The sequence below is a fragment of the Colias eurytheme genome, chromosome 25, assembly GCF_061535395.1.
Source record: "Colias eurytheme isolate Ceu_HAF_F1 chromosome 25, ilColEury1 Martin Lab GWU primary, whole genome shotgun sequence".
In the NCBI taxonomy this organism is placed as follows: domain Eukaryota; kingdom Metazoa; phylum Arthropoda; class Insecta; order Lepidoptera; family Pieridae; genus Colias; species Colias eurytheme.
The window spans coordinates 4,651,029-4,671,724 of record NC_143004.1 but is presented as its reverse complement, the minus strand read 5'-3'; the positions used below and the strand labels follow the sequence as shown (position 1 = coordinate 4,671,724).

The window sequence follows — 20,696 nt, the reverse complement described above, 5'->3', positions numbered from 1 at the left end:
TTTATTAACGGTTTATCGATGCTGAACTTAGTTGGGAAGCATTTAGTAAATATATTAAGCATTATGTAGCAGTAAAATAACAAATAATGGAGTAATTTTCAATACAAACTTTAAAGCTTTTATCATATACACTTTAAAGTTTAAACTATTCAAATTATAAAATTAAAATTATTACAACATTTTAATTAAAATACTGAAAAGCGAACAACGATAACAATAGAATTAAACAGAATGATAAATACCTACTTACCACAAAAAATGGTACATACATTCAAATAGGAAATTCCCGCAGACTTCAGAAAGTTTTGCAAAAGCTCATTGAGGTCGAAGATTAGCCGCAGGTATGTAAATGTTTTCAGTTTGACCGCCTCCGTGGTACAGTGGTTGACGCGTCAGCGTAATACCGAGAGGTCCTGGGTTCGATTCCCGGTGGAGACGAAGAAAAAAAAATGTCTCGGTCTGGCAGGACACAGAAGGCTGATCACCTAAATCGATCAGTGAAACAGATGTATAATGCATCTGCCCCTTAGCCCACTAGGGGACATGGGACTTGACTTTATTTAAATGTTATTTAAAACCTAGAAAATACAGCTACATCTACTTTCTCGAATCATTAATTATTAATAATGCTAATTTTATAAGGATGTTTGTTTGCAATAACGTCTCAAGTGAACCGGTCTTTGTGATACTTAAGTCTTATTTTTTTCAAGTTCGTGGAAATGGGAGTATGGAAGTTTTTAGAATAACAGCAAAATAAAACCAATAGATGTTTATTTTAAAAAAATATACTGCAGGATATAAAATTGGTTCCAGTAACTTAAATCCATTTCATTTATCTAATCCATCATCATCATCATCATCACTTTCAGCCTACACTTGTCCACTGCTGGACATAGGCCTCAGTCATGGCGCGCCACTGAGCCCGGTCGTTTGCTCGTTGTCGCCAGTTTTGACCAGCAACCCTGCGGATGTCGTCACTCCACCGTGTAGCAGGGAATCTAATCCATATTATAATTAAAATAATATCAAAGAGATCGACTTATTCCAAAAAAATCGAAAGCTTATAAAATACTTTATAGGTAGGTAGTTTGTATTGTATCGCTAAACGTAAACGTTTGAATCAAATATCATAACTTCATATTTTGACCGCAGTCAATTATATGATATGTTTATACTTTCATTTTGCGAAGCGTTTTTTGCTGCAGTTGTCGACTAATATCATCACTAAATGTCATGTAGGTACTCAATAGCTTTTCACCAAAATCGCTTTCAAATTGTCAGAACTAGAGCAAATTTAAATGGGACCACACGGGAGGTACTATAGTCTTCAAATATACACCACAACACGACTATTTTTTTATAATTAGCCTAGCGATCCGCTCCGGCTTCGCCGGTGGTACATTTTCTCTCCATAAGAACCATCCTCGTACTTCAAGGAATATAATAAAAAAAGAAATAACGAAATCGGTATACATTTTCTTGAGATTTGTGCTTACCAACACATTCAGCTATTCATTTTTATTATATAAAATAGAGATTAGCTGTGAGATTAGCATCCCTAAGGGCATTATTTCGATAAATATATAATAACTTTTTTTAAAACAATCTCGGAGTTTAGCATGGTCTGGATTCTATGCACATCACTGGACAAATGTAGAACCACAGAACGTCAGACTCAAAATCCGTCAGTAATATAAAAACATACACTAATCAGTATAGGTAGTAGAACCCACTTTAACAATACCTCATTTTGTTTTAAGTTTCTTCCGTCTCTCTCCTAAATCGTTCTAAAATGCAACATTCGGTCCTTAAATTCTAACATTTTAATGGACTATATTAAATTGCCTTGACTTTATTTGGTTTGCTGAAATGCTATATCGAAACCAATATATTTTATACCGTCGCGTCGCGTTGAGGGTAGAATGCTGTTACTAAATTGGCAAAAGTACTGACACAAGCAATGTACATGACACCCAACTAGATCTGGGATAGTTGATGAAACCAAGCATTTTAGTGCAAAGAAGAACATGTTCACTTATTTTCTGTGTAGAAATTGCTTTCTTAACTTCTGGTAAATAATCTTTGTATAATATTTGACGATACAAAAAAGCTTTTCAAAATGCATAGTTGAAGAAATAAATGACTGAAGTAACTACCACTGTACCAGTTAATGTTTTAGAAAAGTTTCCTTATAAAATAAATAAAAATTAGATTTAATTATTGGACATTGCTCTTATGAAGACCACATTTGTACGGAATACCAAATCTACAAGCGATTGCTGTTACTTCATCTCTTAAGGTGTTTGAAAACATAAGGCATCATCTTCATCATCACTAAATGGTGTTGTGATTTTCAATTTATTCCAATTCTAAAAATTCTGCTAGATACGTAAATTTTGATTCTAATTAAAATTAGATTAGGATTGCACTAAACCATCTACAAATAGGTAAATAATATAATTATTATGTAAATAACTGGTCGTGACCGTCAAATATCTACATGGGACTACCCCAAGTAAATGTAAATATAGCATATAAATATTGTAAAAACAATCACGGAACATGCTCTGCTAATTGCATTTTTGCGTGTTATAGGGCTTTAATCGACGTAATTTTTTAATAAGAGTTTATGAATATTTTAATTGCAATCCTGCGGTCAAGATAACCTTGAGTAAGTCAAATATAGTTTTAGGAATTAGAGATGTTAAGATGCAATTTGATATTCGTAAAATTATAGCCTAGCAGACATTTGGATGCATCGCGCTTGGCGTAAATATGGACCAGGAGAATTATATAAATTAATAAAAACTTTCTGCGGCAGATAAACTTTTGAGGTGGAACATAAAGAAAGATAATCAGCAGGGCTATATATATATATATATATATATAATTTTAAAGAATAGAAAAAAATGGATCACCTGGTGGGATTAGAATAGGCATAAACGTATGTTATGGGTGTACGGTTGATATGGGTGCATATGTCGTGGTCATATCGTAGATTTGATCATTTCATGATATGAGTGGCCATTTCACGAAATGGTCGCATATCGTGAAATGGCCAACATAGTTTGATCAGATCGTTAAATCGTCAACGTTTCATGATTTGGTCATCCACATTTGGCCAGATCGTATAAAATATAAAGAGTCCATAAAATATTAAAAAAATTCAGAATAACTATATTCTAAAAACTTGTTTTATGTCATTAAAGTTAGTGCCGCGGCAGCGGCCGGCGAATGCCAGAAGCGAATCGTTTTTGCAATAGAAAACAGTTAGGTTAGGTTAGGTTAGACTTTGATAAACAACGCACGAGCCGAGCGAGCAAAGCGAGCGTGCCGCGGTAGCGGCCGGCGAGTGCCAGAAGCGGATCGCATTTGCAATAGAAAACAGTTAGGTTAGGTTAGGTTAGACTTTGAATTTTGATAAACAACGCACGAGCCGAGCGAGCAAAGCGAGCGTGCCGCGGCAGCGGCCGGCGAGTGCCAGAAGCGGATCGCTTTTTAAAAAACAAACAATTATAATAATATAGTAGTAGTTTCTTAAATTATTTTATTTAAGTCACATTTATTCTTAAATACATATAAGATATCCACATTTTCCATAGTACTCGTACCTCTTCGTCGTAAATTCTTTGCTATGACTTTCTTCATAATATTATTATTAAACGAATTATGAAGTTTTTAACTGCGAATAATTTAATTTTCGCCAGCGGCCGCCATCTTATCACATAAACACAGAGCTTGCAGCGCCTCTACCAACGATTAATGTAACTATTTTACGATATGATCAAATAATTTTGATCATTTCATGTAAAAAACCGTGCGTTAATTGGCCATATCGTGAAACGATTTCTTATCATTGATCTGCCCAAACCACATCATGATGTGGCCAAACTAAATTGGCCATTTCACGATATGCGACTATTTCGTGAAATGGCCACTCATATCATGAAATGATCAAATCTACGATATGACCACGACACATACATGATGATGATACATTTTCTTCATTTTAATTAAATTATCCTTCCTTTATTTTAATTCAATTAGTCTTCCTGGAGCCTTTCTAGGTATGTACCTGGTAAAAATCAAGACGTACTTAATCGATAGTTTTAGAACAATTAACAATAGGTTAATTTAATTAAAATTAAGAAAATATGTCCACCATTACCATGTAGGTACCTATTGCATGATTTAATCATACATTGCCGGTTATACAAATTAGAATGACAAACTAAACATAATAATATAACTAGATAAATAGTGTAATTATGGGGTTTCAATTAAGGAACAACAATAGGGCCATTAACTGTGGGAAACAAAGTTTTCCTTGAGGGCATTGTCTATGGATAGAGTACTTTCTTCAGTCATAGATAATTTAGTGTCATCACAACATGACATGTCATTATTTAATTAAATTTTCATATTAACGCTGATTGCGAAGATGTCAATTAAAAGAATAATCACCGTATTATACGAGATTTTAACCTTTTTATTAGAATACGTGACAATTAAACAGGAGCTCCTGTATAATTATCACGTATAGAAAAATAGGCTATTTTTGCTATTATTGACTTCGCTCGCTGTAAAGTCTGCGAAACGTCGGGCTTATTATAATGTGTAAATTGCGTTTAAAATCCACGTGTTTTATTTCTAAGTTAAAATAATTTTCCTCATTTCTATTAGATATATTTTGTGTCTGCAAAAACGAAAACCTAGTAGTGGATGGACCCGTTTGCTCATTTTCCTCCTCTTATTCTATAAAAGGACTGCAATATGTAATGAATTATACTGAATGCATCCACTTATATTATTATTACTCTGATAATAATAAATTAAGTACTGGATATTACATTTTAAAGTCACAAAAACGAAGAGGAATAGAAAAGCAATGAATTTCCAGATTATGATAACGGATAAAGCAGTATGTTGTTTCTATTGATATAATTTTTAACTGAAATATCATGTCAATGTCGATCATATTCAGGAAAACCAGAGATGGAAAAGAGCAACTATATGGAGTTTCTTGCCGGTTCTTCTCCGTAGATACTGCTTTCCGAATCGGTGGTAAATGTTAAAATATGTAATGACGTTTCAAAAACTAACATTCAAAATGTTAAAGCTCCTCCTCAAGCTTACACGAAAACTGTTATCAATTCAATAATTGGAAGATGTTATTTGTCTTGATTTCTTCATAGACTTTTATCGTTACCTCTGCTTTGCAAAAATTCATGAAACTAGCTGTGCAACGTGGCTTTGGCTTTGGTAAACTGTCGAAGATTGGTCGTACCAACTCAAAAACCTTTGTGGGCTTATGCACAACACTGCTGAAGATCATCGCATGATCAAATGCATATTTTACGATTCTACATATAAAGGACATGCAGAAAAACGTTACATTTTTATATATTATACATATTTAGGAAAGGACCGTCTTTTTCAACCTCTTCTTAGGGTATAACTGTCGGTGTCCCAATCTTAATCTATACTAATATTATAAAGCTGAAGAGTTTATTTGTTTGTTTGAACGCGCTAATCTCAGGAACTACTGGTCCGATTTGATAAATTCTTTCTGTGTTAGATAGCCCATTTATCGAGGAAGGCTATAGGCTATATAATATCATCACGCTTATACGAGTGAAACCGTGGGGCACAGCTAGTTATTAATAATTATACCCTATTATAGTTCATCGCCGCCATCATCGAAAATCTGTTTAGGAAGTTCGAACAGTAGCGTAACAGTGACATCACACGAATACGTGACCTTTGATAACGAGTGACGTAGCCCACACTTGTGCTTCTGGATATCACGCCATACTTTTATCCTGGAGATATCAAAGATGTTTTAAATAAAATGAAAAAATATTTTATTGCCATAATAAATATACCATGAAATGCCCTAACTTTCGAACTAGGCATTGCAACTATGTAGTTGCTAAAATTGGTAATGAATTGTAAGAAGTTTTTTATTTATCTACTACTACCTACCTAGTTACTAATTTATTTATAATAGTGAATAGTGACACATACATTTATAAGTAATCTCGAAGTCAAGCATATCGCCACAAATGCGTATCCGAACAAAAGTGTCTGTGGGGGTCACCAATGTAGGGGTCACCAATGTAGGGGCTTGTTATGTGCGGGTGTAATGAAAGATGTAATAACTACGCAAAGGTTATATTTCGTTAACTACATAATATTTATTCGGTATGTAATTAATATTCGACCTAATGCGACCAACCCGCGTCCCGACAAGCCCTTAACTGTCCATGCATAGCGCACGAACTGTTTATATACGAGTTACCGTGTGAACCTATGGTGGGAACTTTCTTAGTAGGTACTACACTTGAAATATTTCGGTAACTCGTAAATTGGCTTGTCGTCGCTACATCATTCCCCCCTTAAAATAAAAAGGGTATACAAGTAAAAAAATCTTACAATAAAATTAAACAATAAACAAAGGGGTATATATAAAGTGTCGCTATATAAGGTTACAAAATGTTTACAATATAAAGTATAAAAAATGTTCACAATATAAATCAATCATAACGTATACAAGTGGTTAAAAGTTAACACCTAATTTCGTTAAACTATTTATGTTTTTACAAAAACTCGGTTGGGTCTTCTAAGTGGCGTGCGATAATTTTTACACGTCAATTAACACTTAGTAACATCAACATTTCAAATCTCAATACGTTCTTAAGGCGTGAATCGGGTAGAATGACCTTTTAATACCGAAAATTAACTCTAGTTATAACCGTTTTTCTTCTTAGATTCTTAATGTACATATCTAAAAAAAATGAATATTAAAGTTTCGAATATGATAAAGGGCATGGTTGTTTTAATTTGTATATTTTACAATCAGGTTTATTGGAAAAAAATCATGAACTGAGGTAGATTTTTGGACTTTAAACCAAAACGCTAAGTCAATATAACGTCAATTATTGTAGTATTTTTACAGTGTGTTTATGAAATTGAAACACAGGGCATGGTTGTTTTAAATTTTGATTCCATACCCAAATATCATTTTAAATAATTTTTATACGTACTTTTACTACGGTAGATTCGCGCCGGCCCCCGATCCCGCCTTGTAAATCGTCGTCAAGGTCGCTAGCCCCTATTAACGCCTTAACACTTGTATCGTTTAATATTACAAAGGCTATTACTATACACTCATAAGCCATAAATCAAAAGTACTTAAATTTCTAAGTAGTAAACATTACAATAAAAACTCAACGTTATACAATGAACTCGTTTTAAAATTACTTAAGTTTATTATTTATTAAATACGATGAGTTGATTACTAAGTATTTTTATACATTTCTATGAAGTCTTATGAATACTTATAATCATCGTAATTCTAATAAATTTAAAATAGTTGAAACAATTACAAATACAATACTATTACCTAAATCGTACTGGTAATCGTATAGCTCTTCCACTACGCGTGGTATGTGTATTAGGCAATTCGCTACTTGGAATTTGTAACGGAACCTTAGTATCTGCCCCAGATATCGTATCACTATCATCATTCAAATAATATGCAGGTTTTAGACGGTCTACAGATATTGTAACTTTCCTGCCAGTCATTTGAATGTAAAATACCTTTTCCTCTCGACTCAACACACGATAAGGACCGTCGTATGTTGGTTATAAAGGCTTACGTACTGCGTCGTTTCTTACAAAAACATAATCGCACTTTTCTAAATCGGGGTGAATAAATATGTTCCGTCTTTCATTCTGCCTAATAGCTACTGACTGATATTTTCTAATAGAGTCTCGTAATTTACTTACATACTCAAGACTGCTATCTATTTCTAAACTCGATTTTTTATCGTAATAATCACCTGGTAATCGTAAAGTTGTTCCGTACGTAATTTCTGCTGCGCTTATGCCGGTATCACTTCTTACTGCTGTTCTAAGTCCTAGCAACACAGTTGGTAATTCCGTAACCCAAGATGATGATATATTGCATAAGCGAGCCGTTAATGCCGCTTTAAGCGACCTATGCCAACGCTCTACCGCCCCGTTACTCTGTGGGTGGTAAGGTGTCGTACGCAACTTATTAATACCTAATAACTTCATTAGTGTAGCAAATAATTGACTTTCGAATTGGCGTCCTTGATCGCTTGTTAGCTTTTTCGGACAACCAAAACGAGAGATCCATCCTTCATATATTACACGCGAAATCGTTTCAGCAGTTATATCTCTCGTAGGCAAACATTCTGGCCATCGCGTCCCCCTGTCACTATGGTTAGGCAATACGTCCTAAAACCTTCAGGTGAAGTGGGTAAAGGTCCAATTAAATCAACATGAATATGTTCAAACCTATCGCACTGCAGAAACGATCCTAAACCTGACATTGTATGTCGATTAACCTTCGATCGTTGACATTCAATGCATGTTTTAACTTTTAACCCATTGGCCAACGTGACGAATCATATTTGGCCAATAAAAACGATTTTGAATCAATTTGCGTATAGTCCTTATTCCGGGATTACATAAATTATGTACACTATCAAAAGCAATACGTCGAAATTTATCAGTCAAATAGGGTCTAATTTTATCATTATCTAAATTACAATAAATAAATGTACCACTTTCGAGTAACATTATTTTCTTTGACCTATTATTAGCGTCTTTCGAATTAGATAATTGTAACATATAAGAATCTTGATGTTGATTCTAAGCAAGTTCTGCGTAATCTATTACAGTGGGACAACTTATTGTTGCAACTCGTGATAACAAATCTGCAACGACATTATCTTGCCCACTTACGTGTTTCAAATCCGTTGTGAACTCACTAATGAATATCAAGTGTCATGTACGTCTGGGTAACTCTTTCTCGCTATTTACTTTAGAAAATGCATAAATTAACGGTTTGTGATCCGTATACACCGCTAACTGTCGTCCTTCGACCATATTCCGAAAATGACGAATAGCCAAGTAAATTGCTAATAACTCCCTATCATACGTACTATACTTGCGTTCAATCTTAGATAGATTCTTAGAAAAATAACCTACATGAGTATCCGATGCGTCCGTCATAAGTGCGAGCGATGCATCGGCCTTAGGGTGCTAAAAAAAATCTGCACTTTATAAACAAAAACATAAGTTGAGTTACCTTGGCGATAATAAATAACCATTTATACGGTCGCCGTAAACTAAGATCTAAAGTCATTAACTTAGTACCAAATGTCTTAATTACACTAAACTACACTTTATAATCACTACACAGTACACTCACTCGTGGATTGGTTATTTTTCGACACTGGTAAAATTATTAAAAGTTGGCTCTCCTGCTGCTTCTGCCACGCACAAGGTTGACGATAGTACAATCTGGCGATATGCTTAAAGCAGTAATGAAAAAACATAGCCAATTGGGATTTTTCTGTTTTGATATCCCTGCACGATCGCGACTTCGGGATGCGGAGCGATGCGTGCGATTTCCGTACTTTCGACCGCTAAACGATTTGCCTCTCGAGCCTGCACATTCCAGCTGGTTTACCCGCTGCTTTAGTTGTGCTAACTGTTCGAGAAGGTTTAACTGTACCGACGAAACTGCTCTAACTGGAACTGCCGGATTCATTTTGAATTAAATTTTTATTTAATCAATAAATTAAATAATCACACAAACGAAATCTATGCAATTCACTATAATAATGTTCACTTTTCGTCGGGAGTCACCAATGTGGGGGTCACCAATGTAGGGGTCACCAATGTAGGGGCTTGTTATGTGCGGGTGTAATGAAAGATGTAATAACTACGCAAAGGTTATATTTCGTTAACTACATAATATTTATTCGGTATGTAATTAATATTCGACCTAATGCGACCAACCCGCGTCCCGACAAGCCCTTAACTGTCCATGCATAGCGCACGAACTGTTTATATACGAGTTACCGTGTGAACCTATGGTGGGAACTTTCTTAGTAGGTACTACACTTGAAATATTTCGGTAACTCGTAAATTGGCTTGTCGTCGCTACATGTCCAAAGATAAAAGCTGTATCAAAATAAAACCAGTTTTGTGTTTGCAAAATATGATAATGCGTTATTTATTTATCGAGTCGTATAGTTTAACAGTTATTAAGGAAAACCGTAAGAGAAATGCAAATAAACTGGAACGCTTACATTGGTCAGGCGGATCCTACTTTACCGTTAGAAGTTCGAGCTTGCGCCTTGCATTACTGTTTTATGTAGGGTTGCCAATTCAATATTTTAAACTTTTATCTATACTAATATTATAAAGCTGAAGTTTGTTTGTTTGAACGCCCTAATTCTTTCGGTGTTAGATAGCCCATTTATCGAGAAAGCCATATAATATGATTATCACGCTAAGGCCAACAGAAGAAATGCGGGTAAAACCGCGGGGCACGCAATATACTAATCGCCAAACGGCTCGATCAATTCGGATATTTTTTTAACGTTTTTGCAAGGTTTTTTGGAGACAAAATATGTAAAGTAAATATTATATATTATTTAAATACTTAACAGACATTTTATTCTTTGTCACTCATTTTTCCTCAGAAGAACCTTTTCGGTTTTTCTGATTAAAAATACACTGAAAAATAATAAGTGAACATCGGCACGACCATGACCATAGGGAAACAGGGATTCATATTAACATTCAGATTGTAACTTAAGATAAAACAGAATAAGTAATTATAAGCGACACATCCTTGCAAATGTGAATCCCTACAGACAGTAAAATATAAGGAAGATCATATTCAGAGAATTAAAAGACATGCGTTCTTTGTACAATGCAACTGTCATATTACATATAATAAATTCTTATATAGTAGGGGAGCCCAGGATGCTAAATGTGGATTTACTCGAGCGTCACGGGAACCTATTAGAATTGGTAGATTAGACCATAGCGAGAAAAAAAGGTCCTATAATGTTTTCACTTTTAGCGGTGGGGAAGGGTTTTTTGATTTTTTTTTATTTAAAAAAGAAAAAAATTGGCTTGGAAATACTCAAGCGCGTTAGATATTGATATTTTGCATGCTCCAGGACGTCACTGAAAAAAAGTATACGTTAATCTGACGATTTAAGTGGCGATTTAATCGCTATGAAGAAAGGGTAAAAAATTAAAGTAATATTATTCGAGCGCGTCAGATTAATATATTATGTTTAAGGTTATTAAGGTTTTATTATTTTTCAATCGTCCATTTTGTACGGCTATGGTAGGGCTCAATTTATTCATAATTTAATAGTTTAGAATATTTAGTGCTGCCCTTTAGTGTTAAAATTTATTGCTATTTCTTCGCAAGAAGCACTTTTGAATCGTCATAACAAGCACTTTTGAATCGTCATAACAGAAGAAGCACTTTTGAATCGTCATAACATATTTTTAACATTAATTATCACCGAATCTAATTGCATCTATTAATAGATGTTATAAATAAATCACAAAACAAATTAAGTAACTATAAGAAAATCAGACTCTACCATACATACATACACAATCGTATTTAGAGAATTTTTAGACACTGGAGCCAGCCCGCGTGTCAATGTATCTCTTATCAGTAAGGTAGACTAAACATCGTAATGAAAATAATCTCTCCTTTCATTCACAGTGGAATCTTGTGTATAATTACAAGCGAATCCATTCATTTTTTCGCCGTCATAAACTTTTATACCAAGGTTTCTGTTTGATCTTTTCGTTGGTAAAATTAGATACGGAACTTAAAGAATAGCATTTCTCTTAATTCACAAGAAAAAATTATTAATGTTCAGCACAAGCCGTTTTTATCTATGTTTACGTCAATTATGAAATTACCCTGCGCATTCCGAGCGTTGTTTATATAATTAAAATATTATTCTATAAACATGTGAATACGATAGGAATAGTTTAACTGAAAATATTGTATGTGTACATGTTATTACGTGTATTTTATAGCATCATTAGTGAACTTTCTACGTTTGACGCATTGAAATCTTATCAATAATGAGCTAATCTGGAGCATTCAATATTAAAACGGGGTACATTCATAAATCTGCTTTTAATAATTGTATTAAAAAATGCAAATAAATATATGAAATATGACAAATTTATTCAAGTACCTACCTAACTATCAAAATTAGCACATTTAGGTACACCTACGTAGTACGATAGTACTATGATATACCTATTCGTCGCTCGTCGCTTCGTCGTTAGAATTTCTCTATAGGAATATGATAATGGCAATACAGGCACACATAATAAAATAAAATACAGCTGGTTTCGATTCAAGGTGGGACTGAAAAAACGCTTCGGTTTCGCAGAACATCATAAAGGTAATCGATCAGTGAAACATATACATAGGAGGACACGGAAATTCAGTTATCCTTTATACCTGTGCTTTATACTTTTTTGCTTAGTCACTTGATCAACTTCGCTTGCATCACCACTTAGACGGCTTCTTTTTTGGCAATATTAATTATTTTAATTATCCAAGTGAAAACATTATTAACACATTTTCTCGAATAATTGCACACAAGCGCAAATCTAACATAATATTCGTAATCTAAGAACTTACACTCTAACCTTAATAACGAGTAATACATATTAATTTACAAGTAAATCGATAACGGATGAAGTCATACGCCATTTGCTTGCCCTGTGCGTCATGTCCGGTGCTGCCAAGGGTTCAGTTCCGAGAAAAGAGGTTAATCCAGACATTGTTTTATCTATAACTATTTTTCGACCCCGGCTTCGCCCGCGTAGTCTACCGAAAACCCGCATAGTTCCCGTACCTGTGGAATTTTCGGGATAAAGACTATATCGTAATCCTAATCCAAGTTACCCTAATCGTAATCCTAATCCAAGTGCCAGATTACATGAAAATCGGTTCAGCAATTTTTGCGTGAAGGAGTAACAAACATACAATCTTTCGAATTTAAAATATTAGTAGGACGTCTGTGAAACGTTTCTCTAATTTTCCTCGTAAATTTTGAAAAGGTGCGTTTTTTTAATTCCCAACAGTTTACAATCCTCCAAAATGTTGTTATTTCTCAAACATCTAAAGAAGATGTACCGTGCCACTAATATGTTTGCCTTCACTTAATAGAACGGCGTCTGTTAGTCTCGCCGCCAATTAATCAGTACGACAATTTTACTGACAATTGCGACCTAAAAATAGCCACTTTAAAATAGACGTTATGAGACGATGCTCTAAATTAGTGTTAAAAGTTTTCATGGAGAAATCCTTCAACTATTGATGTTTGTGTGTAAAATTCGCGAATAATGAATAGGTATTATCCCAACTTTTTATCCCAGTTTTTCTGGTAATACTAGTCCAGATTATTTATGCTACCAAACATTACATTGAACAATACTAATTAATAGAATAAAAGTTTTTAATTGTCTATAATAATATAAAGAACTAGTGGTCCGCTCCGGCTTCGCCCTTGGCCTTGGCCTTGGTACCTACATGTTTACGTTTTTTTTTCATAAGAAGTAAGAACCATCCTCGTACTTCAAGATTCCGCAGCGCACGCGATGGCAGAAATTTTATTGCATTTTTATTTTTTGGTAAGGATCTCTATTTTTTTTTGAAAATGCAATATAGCCTATGTTGCTCAGTGAAGATGCAGCTTTCTAATGGTGATAGAATTTTTGAAATAGGTCCAGTAGTTTATGGGTGAAAACCATACATACATATGTATGTAACTATGTACATATACATAATTACAAACGGACAAACCTTTCCTCTTTATAATATTAGTATAGAAGTATAGATAACTTATACTTATATTTATAGATAACTTATATTATTATAGTTTATTATATATATTTTCACTCGTACGCCCTCGCAGTGCCTAGTCGCAGCTTTTATAGAAAAAGTATCGCAAAAGCTGTTGTAAAATTGTAGTTATGTTATTGACTAAAAAAACATCAGTCAAAAGCCGAAATTTAATGTATTTTGGGGATTGCCCATCCCGCCCATCATATAAGCTGAGATGTGGCCTAAGATGAAACGCGCTTCCCTAGAAGGTACCTGTTCACCCTACGCTTGAACTTGGTTTATTTGAACAATTTATTAAAGTACATAATCATAACACTAATTTTAATTCATAAGCGCGTTGAATGAAGCGGTTATCGGCTCCTTATCTTTGACCCGACTTACTAGAATCGACGTTTATTTTCCGTATGTATGTGTGTGTTTACTACGAAACGCATAATGAGATTAATGCTTTATTATTATTGTTTGCACTTAACTGTTTGCTACGATAAATAATTTACAGGATAATTTGCGTTATTAATCAAAATATTCGGTTTTTTCTAATAATATGAGTTTCTGCTTTTATCATGTCACTTTCGGAGATGATAATATTATTAATTGGAACTTTATGTTAATTTGCTAATAACCGAATGAATAAATCAATAAAAAGTAAATAAATAAAGCATTAAACATTCGCGGAATAATATTTTTTGTTTTGATATAGTAAAAATACTGAACCTGTTACCTGACTAATAAAAATCGCACACAAATGAAATTTTTGCAGCCATAAAAATCAAAAGAGGGTAGATTATAACGATTATTATTAATATCATCAGGGGGAATATCAAGACGCCAACATATATTCTTAGCAGTATTATTTCCAGTGTGGAAAAGTGATGACACTCAAACTCAAACATTTATTTATTCAATAAGACTTCTTGTAGAAGCACTTTTGAATCTTCATAATATGTAGTTATACCAATTACCACTGGCAAGAAGGGATGACATGAATGGAAAGCAGCTTCTACAGAGAAGAACCGGCAAGAAACTCCATAGTTGTTCTCTTTCTATATACTCTGTCATTATTCCACACTGCAATTAATACATGGTAACTGTTAAGTGATTTGTAACATTTCAACTATTTGGGTATTACAGCCAAAGCGATAACGCAGGGGCTAATTATCGAGACAATTGTTTCCCGCTATTAATAGAACTGCAATAATTGCGAAGGCTAAAGGGCAAATTGATGATCAGTCGCGCTCTGGACGTCGCCCGAAATGTTATAGCTGGAGAGCCAGCGCATAAATGCAGTACTTGTATTAAGTTTAAAGATGCTAGATATAAAGATAATATAGTTTGCTTATAGCGTATAAATTTCAATGCACTTAGTGGAGTACACAGCGGTAAACATAATCATCAGACTAGATCTGAAAACATTGATAAATTGGCTCAATCTTTTCACTGAGATTCATCAATTAAATATATAGATAAATTTTAACACATTTAAGACTGTACAAATTTGACGCAGAAATAGAGAATAATGCAAAGAAATATAATTAAAATTGTAATTATATAATTTGCAAGATGATTCGATGTCTGCGGTATAGGAAAATACTATAAAAACTGACTCAGTGTTAGACTTGCAGGAAGATATGAAACAATTAAATTTTTAAGGAAATTAAGTATTGCTCATAATAATATATTAAATACTAAGTAAAGAAATACATAGTGATAAAAAAACGAACGTTCTTTTGATGTACCTATTTGTAATGTTTAAAAATGTTATCCGCTCTTGGTCTATTGCACGTGAATATTGACACAGATAATAAAAGGCGGGAAAATGTCATCTTGACCGATTCCCTGAGCCGATTCCTATGTAAAAGCAATTTTAAATCCTCAAATTAATAATATTTAATTATTTTATTTATGTCTTTAATTATTTGTTTCAGCCATAAGATGTAAACCAGGCGACAATGATAAATCATGTACGACAGAATCTTCAGAACAAGGTAACAGAGTAAATTAATTTGTACCTAACTATATCAATTTTTTAAGCTATTGCATAGCTTCTATCGTGGGCCTTGAGCGCGGGGACCGAATCCAGAAATTGCGTAACGAAAATCCTCACGCTCCCCACTCCGAGGGGCGCGGAGGTGTGGCTTGAAAGCATAGCATGCAATAGCTTTACCGCGGCAGTCCCCGAGTGCTACACGTCTTTTTTTATACCAAATGGATTGGAGCGTCTTGAAATGTTATTTTTTCGCTTGTTTACTATGGATGTTTGACTGCCTAATCTTTTTATTCTTATTCTGAGTTTGTAGTTATTGGTTCTGTTTTTTATTATTTACCCTTTTTGTGTGATTTATTTTTGTTAGAGTTGCCAGCATCCCATTTTTCAACAATTATTTTATTAACGCGCTCCACCCGCAGCTTCGCCCGCGCAGTCAAAAAAAAACCCGCATAGTTCCCGTTCCCGTGGGACTTCCGGGATAAAACCTATCCTATTTCCCGGGATAAAAAGTAGCCTATGTCCTTTCTCGGATATCAAAATATCTCTATACCAAATTTCATGCAAATTGGTTCAGTAGTTAAGGCGTGATTGAGTAACAGACAGACAGACAGAGTTACTTTCGCATTTATAATATTAGTATGGATGATTAATTTCATATAGAAACGTTTGTTTCAGAGTTAAAATCATCTGATTTAATAACATACATAGAGGTTGGGCCTGAGGTGGAATGTTTAGGGGGTAGTGAATGGGAGAGTAACTGCCACTTTTGCCGCTGCTCTGAGATGGGCCAGGCGGTCTGTAAACGGCAAGAAAACTGTCATATGGAATATGGTGAGTTTATTAAATACTAGCTTTCACCCCCGCGGCTTCGCCCGCGCAGTCAAAGAAAAACCCGCATAGTTCCCGTGGGATTTCCGGGATAAACCCTATCCTATGTCCTTTCTCGGGTATCAAAATATTTCTATACCAAATTTCATGCAAATTGATTCAGTAGTTACGGCGTGATTGGGTAACAGACAGACAGACAGAGTTACTTTCGCATTTATAATATTAGTTTGGATATAGTCTACGTAGAAGCATTATTTAAAATATATCTTCATCTTTAATTGACTAGCCCTTACTGGCTTGTCCCTACTTCGCAAAGGGATGATATATAGCGATCTAAAGATAAAATAGTTTTTAATTTATAGTACATGAGTTCGATAAAAAAGGATAGGCAGAGTATATTTTCTTTGCTAACTTAGTTAAATTATCTTTAACTTCTCTCTTGTCTTCAAGTTACCATAAATCATTTTAAATGTCTTGGTATCTATTTTTTTTGTACAAGAGAAACTTACGCTCTTTCCTTTTTAATTATGCTTTATGCAAAAATTATGATGATATTTGAATAAAACTAATATTCCAAGTCTTAAAATTTCAGATGAGCCATTACGGTGCAAACCACATACAACATTCAAAAGAGCCTGCGGCACGTGCATGTGCCTTGAAAATGGTGTCGGGCTTTGCTCGATGAAAGAATGTGTGAAAATATCGAGTAAGTTTTACCTAATATAGCTTTAATAATAAATTATTAATTAATAGATCCTTTACAACAACCTTAACCACTAGAATCACAATAACGCTCAAAAATTGTCCAAAGTAAAACGCTGCCTTCGCGTGTATTAAGAAGAGTTTTCTAATGCACAACGTTGCTCGGACATTTTTTGACGACCTCTTAAGTGAGATCGTGTGACTAATATACTCTACTTGTAAATAGTATAACCCTTTCCAATACCCTTACTACAATTTAATAAAACATATTGATAGATTCCTATAAACAATATTACAGGAACACCAATAATAACAAAATCCAAGGAAGCATTCGGAAAGGAATGCTTACCCGGCTCAATGTGGATGAGCCGATGCAATGACTGCAAGTGTTCAGAGAATGGATACCCAAGGTGTTCACACAATGACTGTCCGGGACAAGAAAATGGTAAGTTTTACACCAGTTAATAGGTTATTTAAAACTTACTGCCCTCCGTGATTTCACCCGCGTGGCTCCGCTTTTCTTGGTCTTAGCGTGATGATATTATTATGTAGCCTATATCTTTCCTCGATAAATGAGCTATCCAACACCGAAAGAATTTTTCAAATTAGACCAGTAGTTCTTAAGATTAGTGCGATCAAACAGACCAACAAACTATTCAGCTTTATAATATTAGTATAGATATAGAATGAATTTACATTGAAGCGCAAAATTATCCGGGGCAAGAAAATTGGAAAATTGTCTGTTAATTGCAGATTGGACTTCGATTTTAGTACCTACTTATAGGCTTCAGGTATACATATTTTTGATTATTATTGTCCAAACGAATTGTCCAATTGTACTCAAACGAATTTGAACACATTTTAATTTGCAATATTATATACTTTAATATTTTAAAGCTGTATACCTAGTTTTTTTGTTTGAACGCGCTAATCTTGGGAACTACTAATCCGATTTGTAAAATTCTTTCGGTGTTAGATAGCCCATTTATCGAGGAAGGCTCTATATCAGTACGCTAAGTGCAACAGGATCGGAGCACTGCGAGTAAAACCGCGGAGCACAGCTAGTTAAAAAATTACATGGATTAACCCTTTTTTATACTATCATTAATAAAACTTTCAATGAATATGATAGATAGCGAATAATTGCAATAGCCACAATCAAAATCAATTCCTATATAATGTTTATTTACATGATTTTCAGAGCCAGAATTCCGCTGTGCGCCAGAATCAGAGTGGAAAGATGATTGCAACTCATGCTGGTGCACATCTGAAGGTATAGCGATGTGCACAAGGATGGGCTGTCCTATAATGAATGGTAAGTATCATGATCATTGAGTCATTGAGTTGATCAGAGCAGTGGTGGCTCAGTGGTGAGACCTCGAACTTCGAATCGATAAGTCCGGGGTTCGAGACCAGGCGAGCGCGCAGGAAATAAATTGATTTTTTCAATTTATCTGCGCATGTTGTAACATTACCACTGCTCGAGCGGTGAAGGAAAACATCGTGAGGAAACCGACATGTCGAAGAATTAACAAGTTCGACGACATGTGTCATCCGCCAACCCGCACTTGGCCAGCGTGGTGGATTATGGCCTGTACCCTCATAGGAGGCCCGTGTCCCAGCAGTGGGAACATTTATGGGCTGATGATGATGATGATGATCATGATCATTAAAATTATAGAAATTGTGGATAAATTATTTATAAATACCTTAACCTTGTTTTGTTGGTTTCAATCAAATATTTTAGTAATGAATCTGTCGCATCCAGATTCCAGCCGCAATATCGCGGTTTGATAAATAACCTAGACAGTTAGATCCTTTATTAATTGGCGCCGCTCAATTTACTCTTCCTAACGGATACGCCTTTTTAGTTTTTATTAATACAAAGCCATTTGGCTGGTAGTTCATAACTGTAAATATAACCTGTTGGCTACGAAAGGTCACTTGACACAGTTGACACAGGTTCTTTGAGTTGGAAAATTAGAAGAAATAGATAAAGAAATTACAATCTAAGGGCGTATTCAGAAAGAAAGCTTGAAACTTATAAGCGCTTATAAGTGCTTATCGGCGCTTATAAGCGCTGGTAACCCGCGCAGGAAAATATATGAACATGCGCTTATAAGCGCTGATCGGCGCCGACAAATTCCAACAAGTTTCAACAAACTTGTCGGCGCCGGTCAGAGCTTATAAGCGCATGTTCATATATTTTCCTGCGCGGGTTACCAGCGCTTATAAACGCCGATAAGCGCTTATAAGCGCTTATAAGTTCAAGCTTTCTTTCTGAATACGCCCTATGGAGAAATACTGACATTCGAAACTTACAAATTTGATAACAGTTATAAGTCTGATTTACACGATAATTTTTATTACAAATCTAGATTGAATGATTCTGTTATAGAGCTTATAAATAACCTTTTTTAATTGAGTGTAATGTTGAAGTTAAATTAACATATTGTAATTAATTTCAGTAACAGATTGGAGTGGGAAACCAGTGAAACCAAGAATTGGATCCGTAAGTATTTTAAGTGATATTATTTTGTACACATTTCGACACTTATAATTTTTTGAGCACATTTTTTATTCATACAACGTTTACGTGTTTAACATTGTTCAAACTTCATACGGTTTTTAATTCAATATATATTTTTTCATAATCCTAGTCTTTAAATAACGTATTTGTTGCACCGGCACAATTCATTCATTCAATTCACTCATATTTTTTACCGCACATTTGTGTTAATTCGTCGTTATTTTGAAGATATCTAATTCATTTAATAGTTAGTTCTATTGACGTATTATTGACTACTAGACTCAAAATCGCCTAAAAGGCCGTTTGAAAATGTCCGAACGACGTTGTTATAACCTTTGAATAAAAATTTGCACTTTATGTTAAGGCCATAATGTTCAAAGTTATTTGTATCGCTCATTACAAAAACTCTGCCATTAGGCACACGCGTGGGCAGAGTTTTGTTTCCGACAATTTTTGAGCGTGATTATGAGTCTGTTTTATTGTTTATTGTACGTCAATGGACGATTCATATTTTCTGTTATTGCATAAAGTGAATAACACTTTTTGATGGTAATAAGAAATTTATACGTGATTTTTTCGACATAGTCGGTGATGGGTTTTCTTGTTTTTTGTTTACATTTGTGATAATCTGCACAATCACTTGGTAAAGGTAAACCGTTATATGTGAAGAAACGTAAGTATTCATTTAAAATATTTTATTTGTATGGTTCTTAAATTTTTAATACAATTATATTTTACATCTATTATATTTCTTCATTCTTCTTTTTTGCTCTGATAAAAGAGTAGTATTAAGCTTTTTTGGAAGTATATTAAAGTAAATTACTCTTTCATTGAAAAATTTTTAATTTATATAACGTCTAAAAATTTCAGGGTTATAATAGATTTATTCAACACATACATAGTATTAAAAAGCGTTCCCG

The 20,696-nt window shown here is 34.3% G+C and overlaps 1 protein-coding gene and 1 long non-coding RNA gene across 5 annotated transcripts in view; one reads left to right on the top strand and one right to left on the bottom strand.

Annotated features, from left to right (window-relative positions):
* LOC149897585 (uncharacterized) overlaps nucleotides 1–20,696 on the top strand; it is a 31,582-nt gene that overhangs the window by 269 nt on the left and 10,617 nt on the right. For all 4 annotated transcript variants that reach the window (XM_090116034.1, XM_090116033.1, XM_090116032.1 and 1 more), the window contains exons 2-7: nucleotides 15,655–15,714; nucleotides 16,392–16,547; nucleotides 17,137–17,250; nucleotides 17,545–17,691; nucleotides 18,448–18,561; nucleotides 19,715–19,758. In XM_090116034.1, coding sequence (XP_089972160.1) covers nucleotides 15,655–15,714; nucleotides 16,392–16,547; nucleotides 17,137–17,250; nucleotides 17,545–17,691; nucleotides 18,448–18,561; nucleotides 19,715–19,758 — 635 coding nt within the window. The remainder of the gene's footprint in view (nucleotides 1–15,654; nucleotides 15,715–16,391; nucleotides 16,548–17,136; nucleotides 17,251–17,544; nucleotides 17,692–18,447; nucleotides 18,562–19,714; nucleotides 19,759–20,696) is intronic.
* On the bottom strand, nucleotides 6,159–7,229 carry LOC149897587 (uncharacterized). The gene is made up of 2 exons (XR_016458188.1): nucleotides 7,125–7,229; nucleotides 6,159–6,695 (listed from the first exon to the last, which is right to left on the bottom strand). It is a non-coding gene; the product is annotated as an uncharacterized LOC149897587 (long non-coding RNA).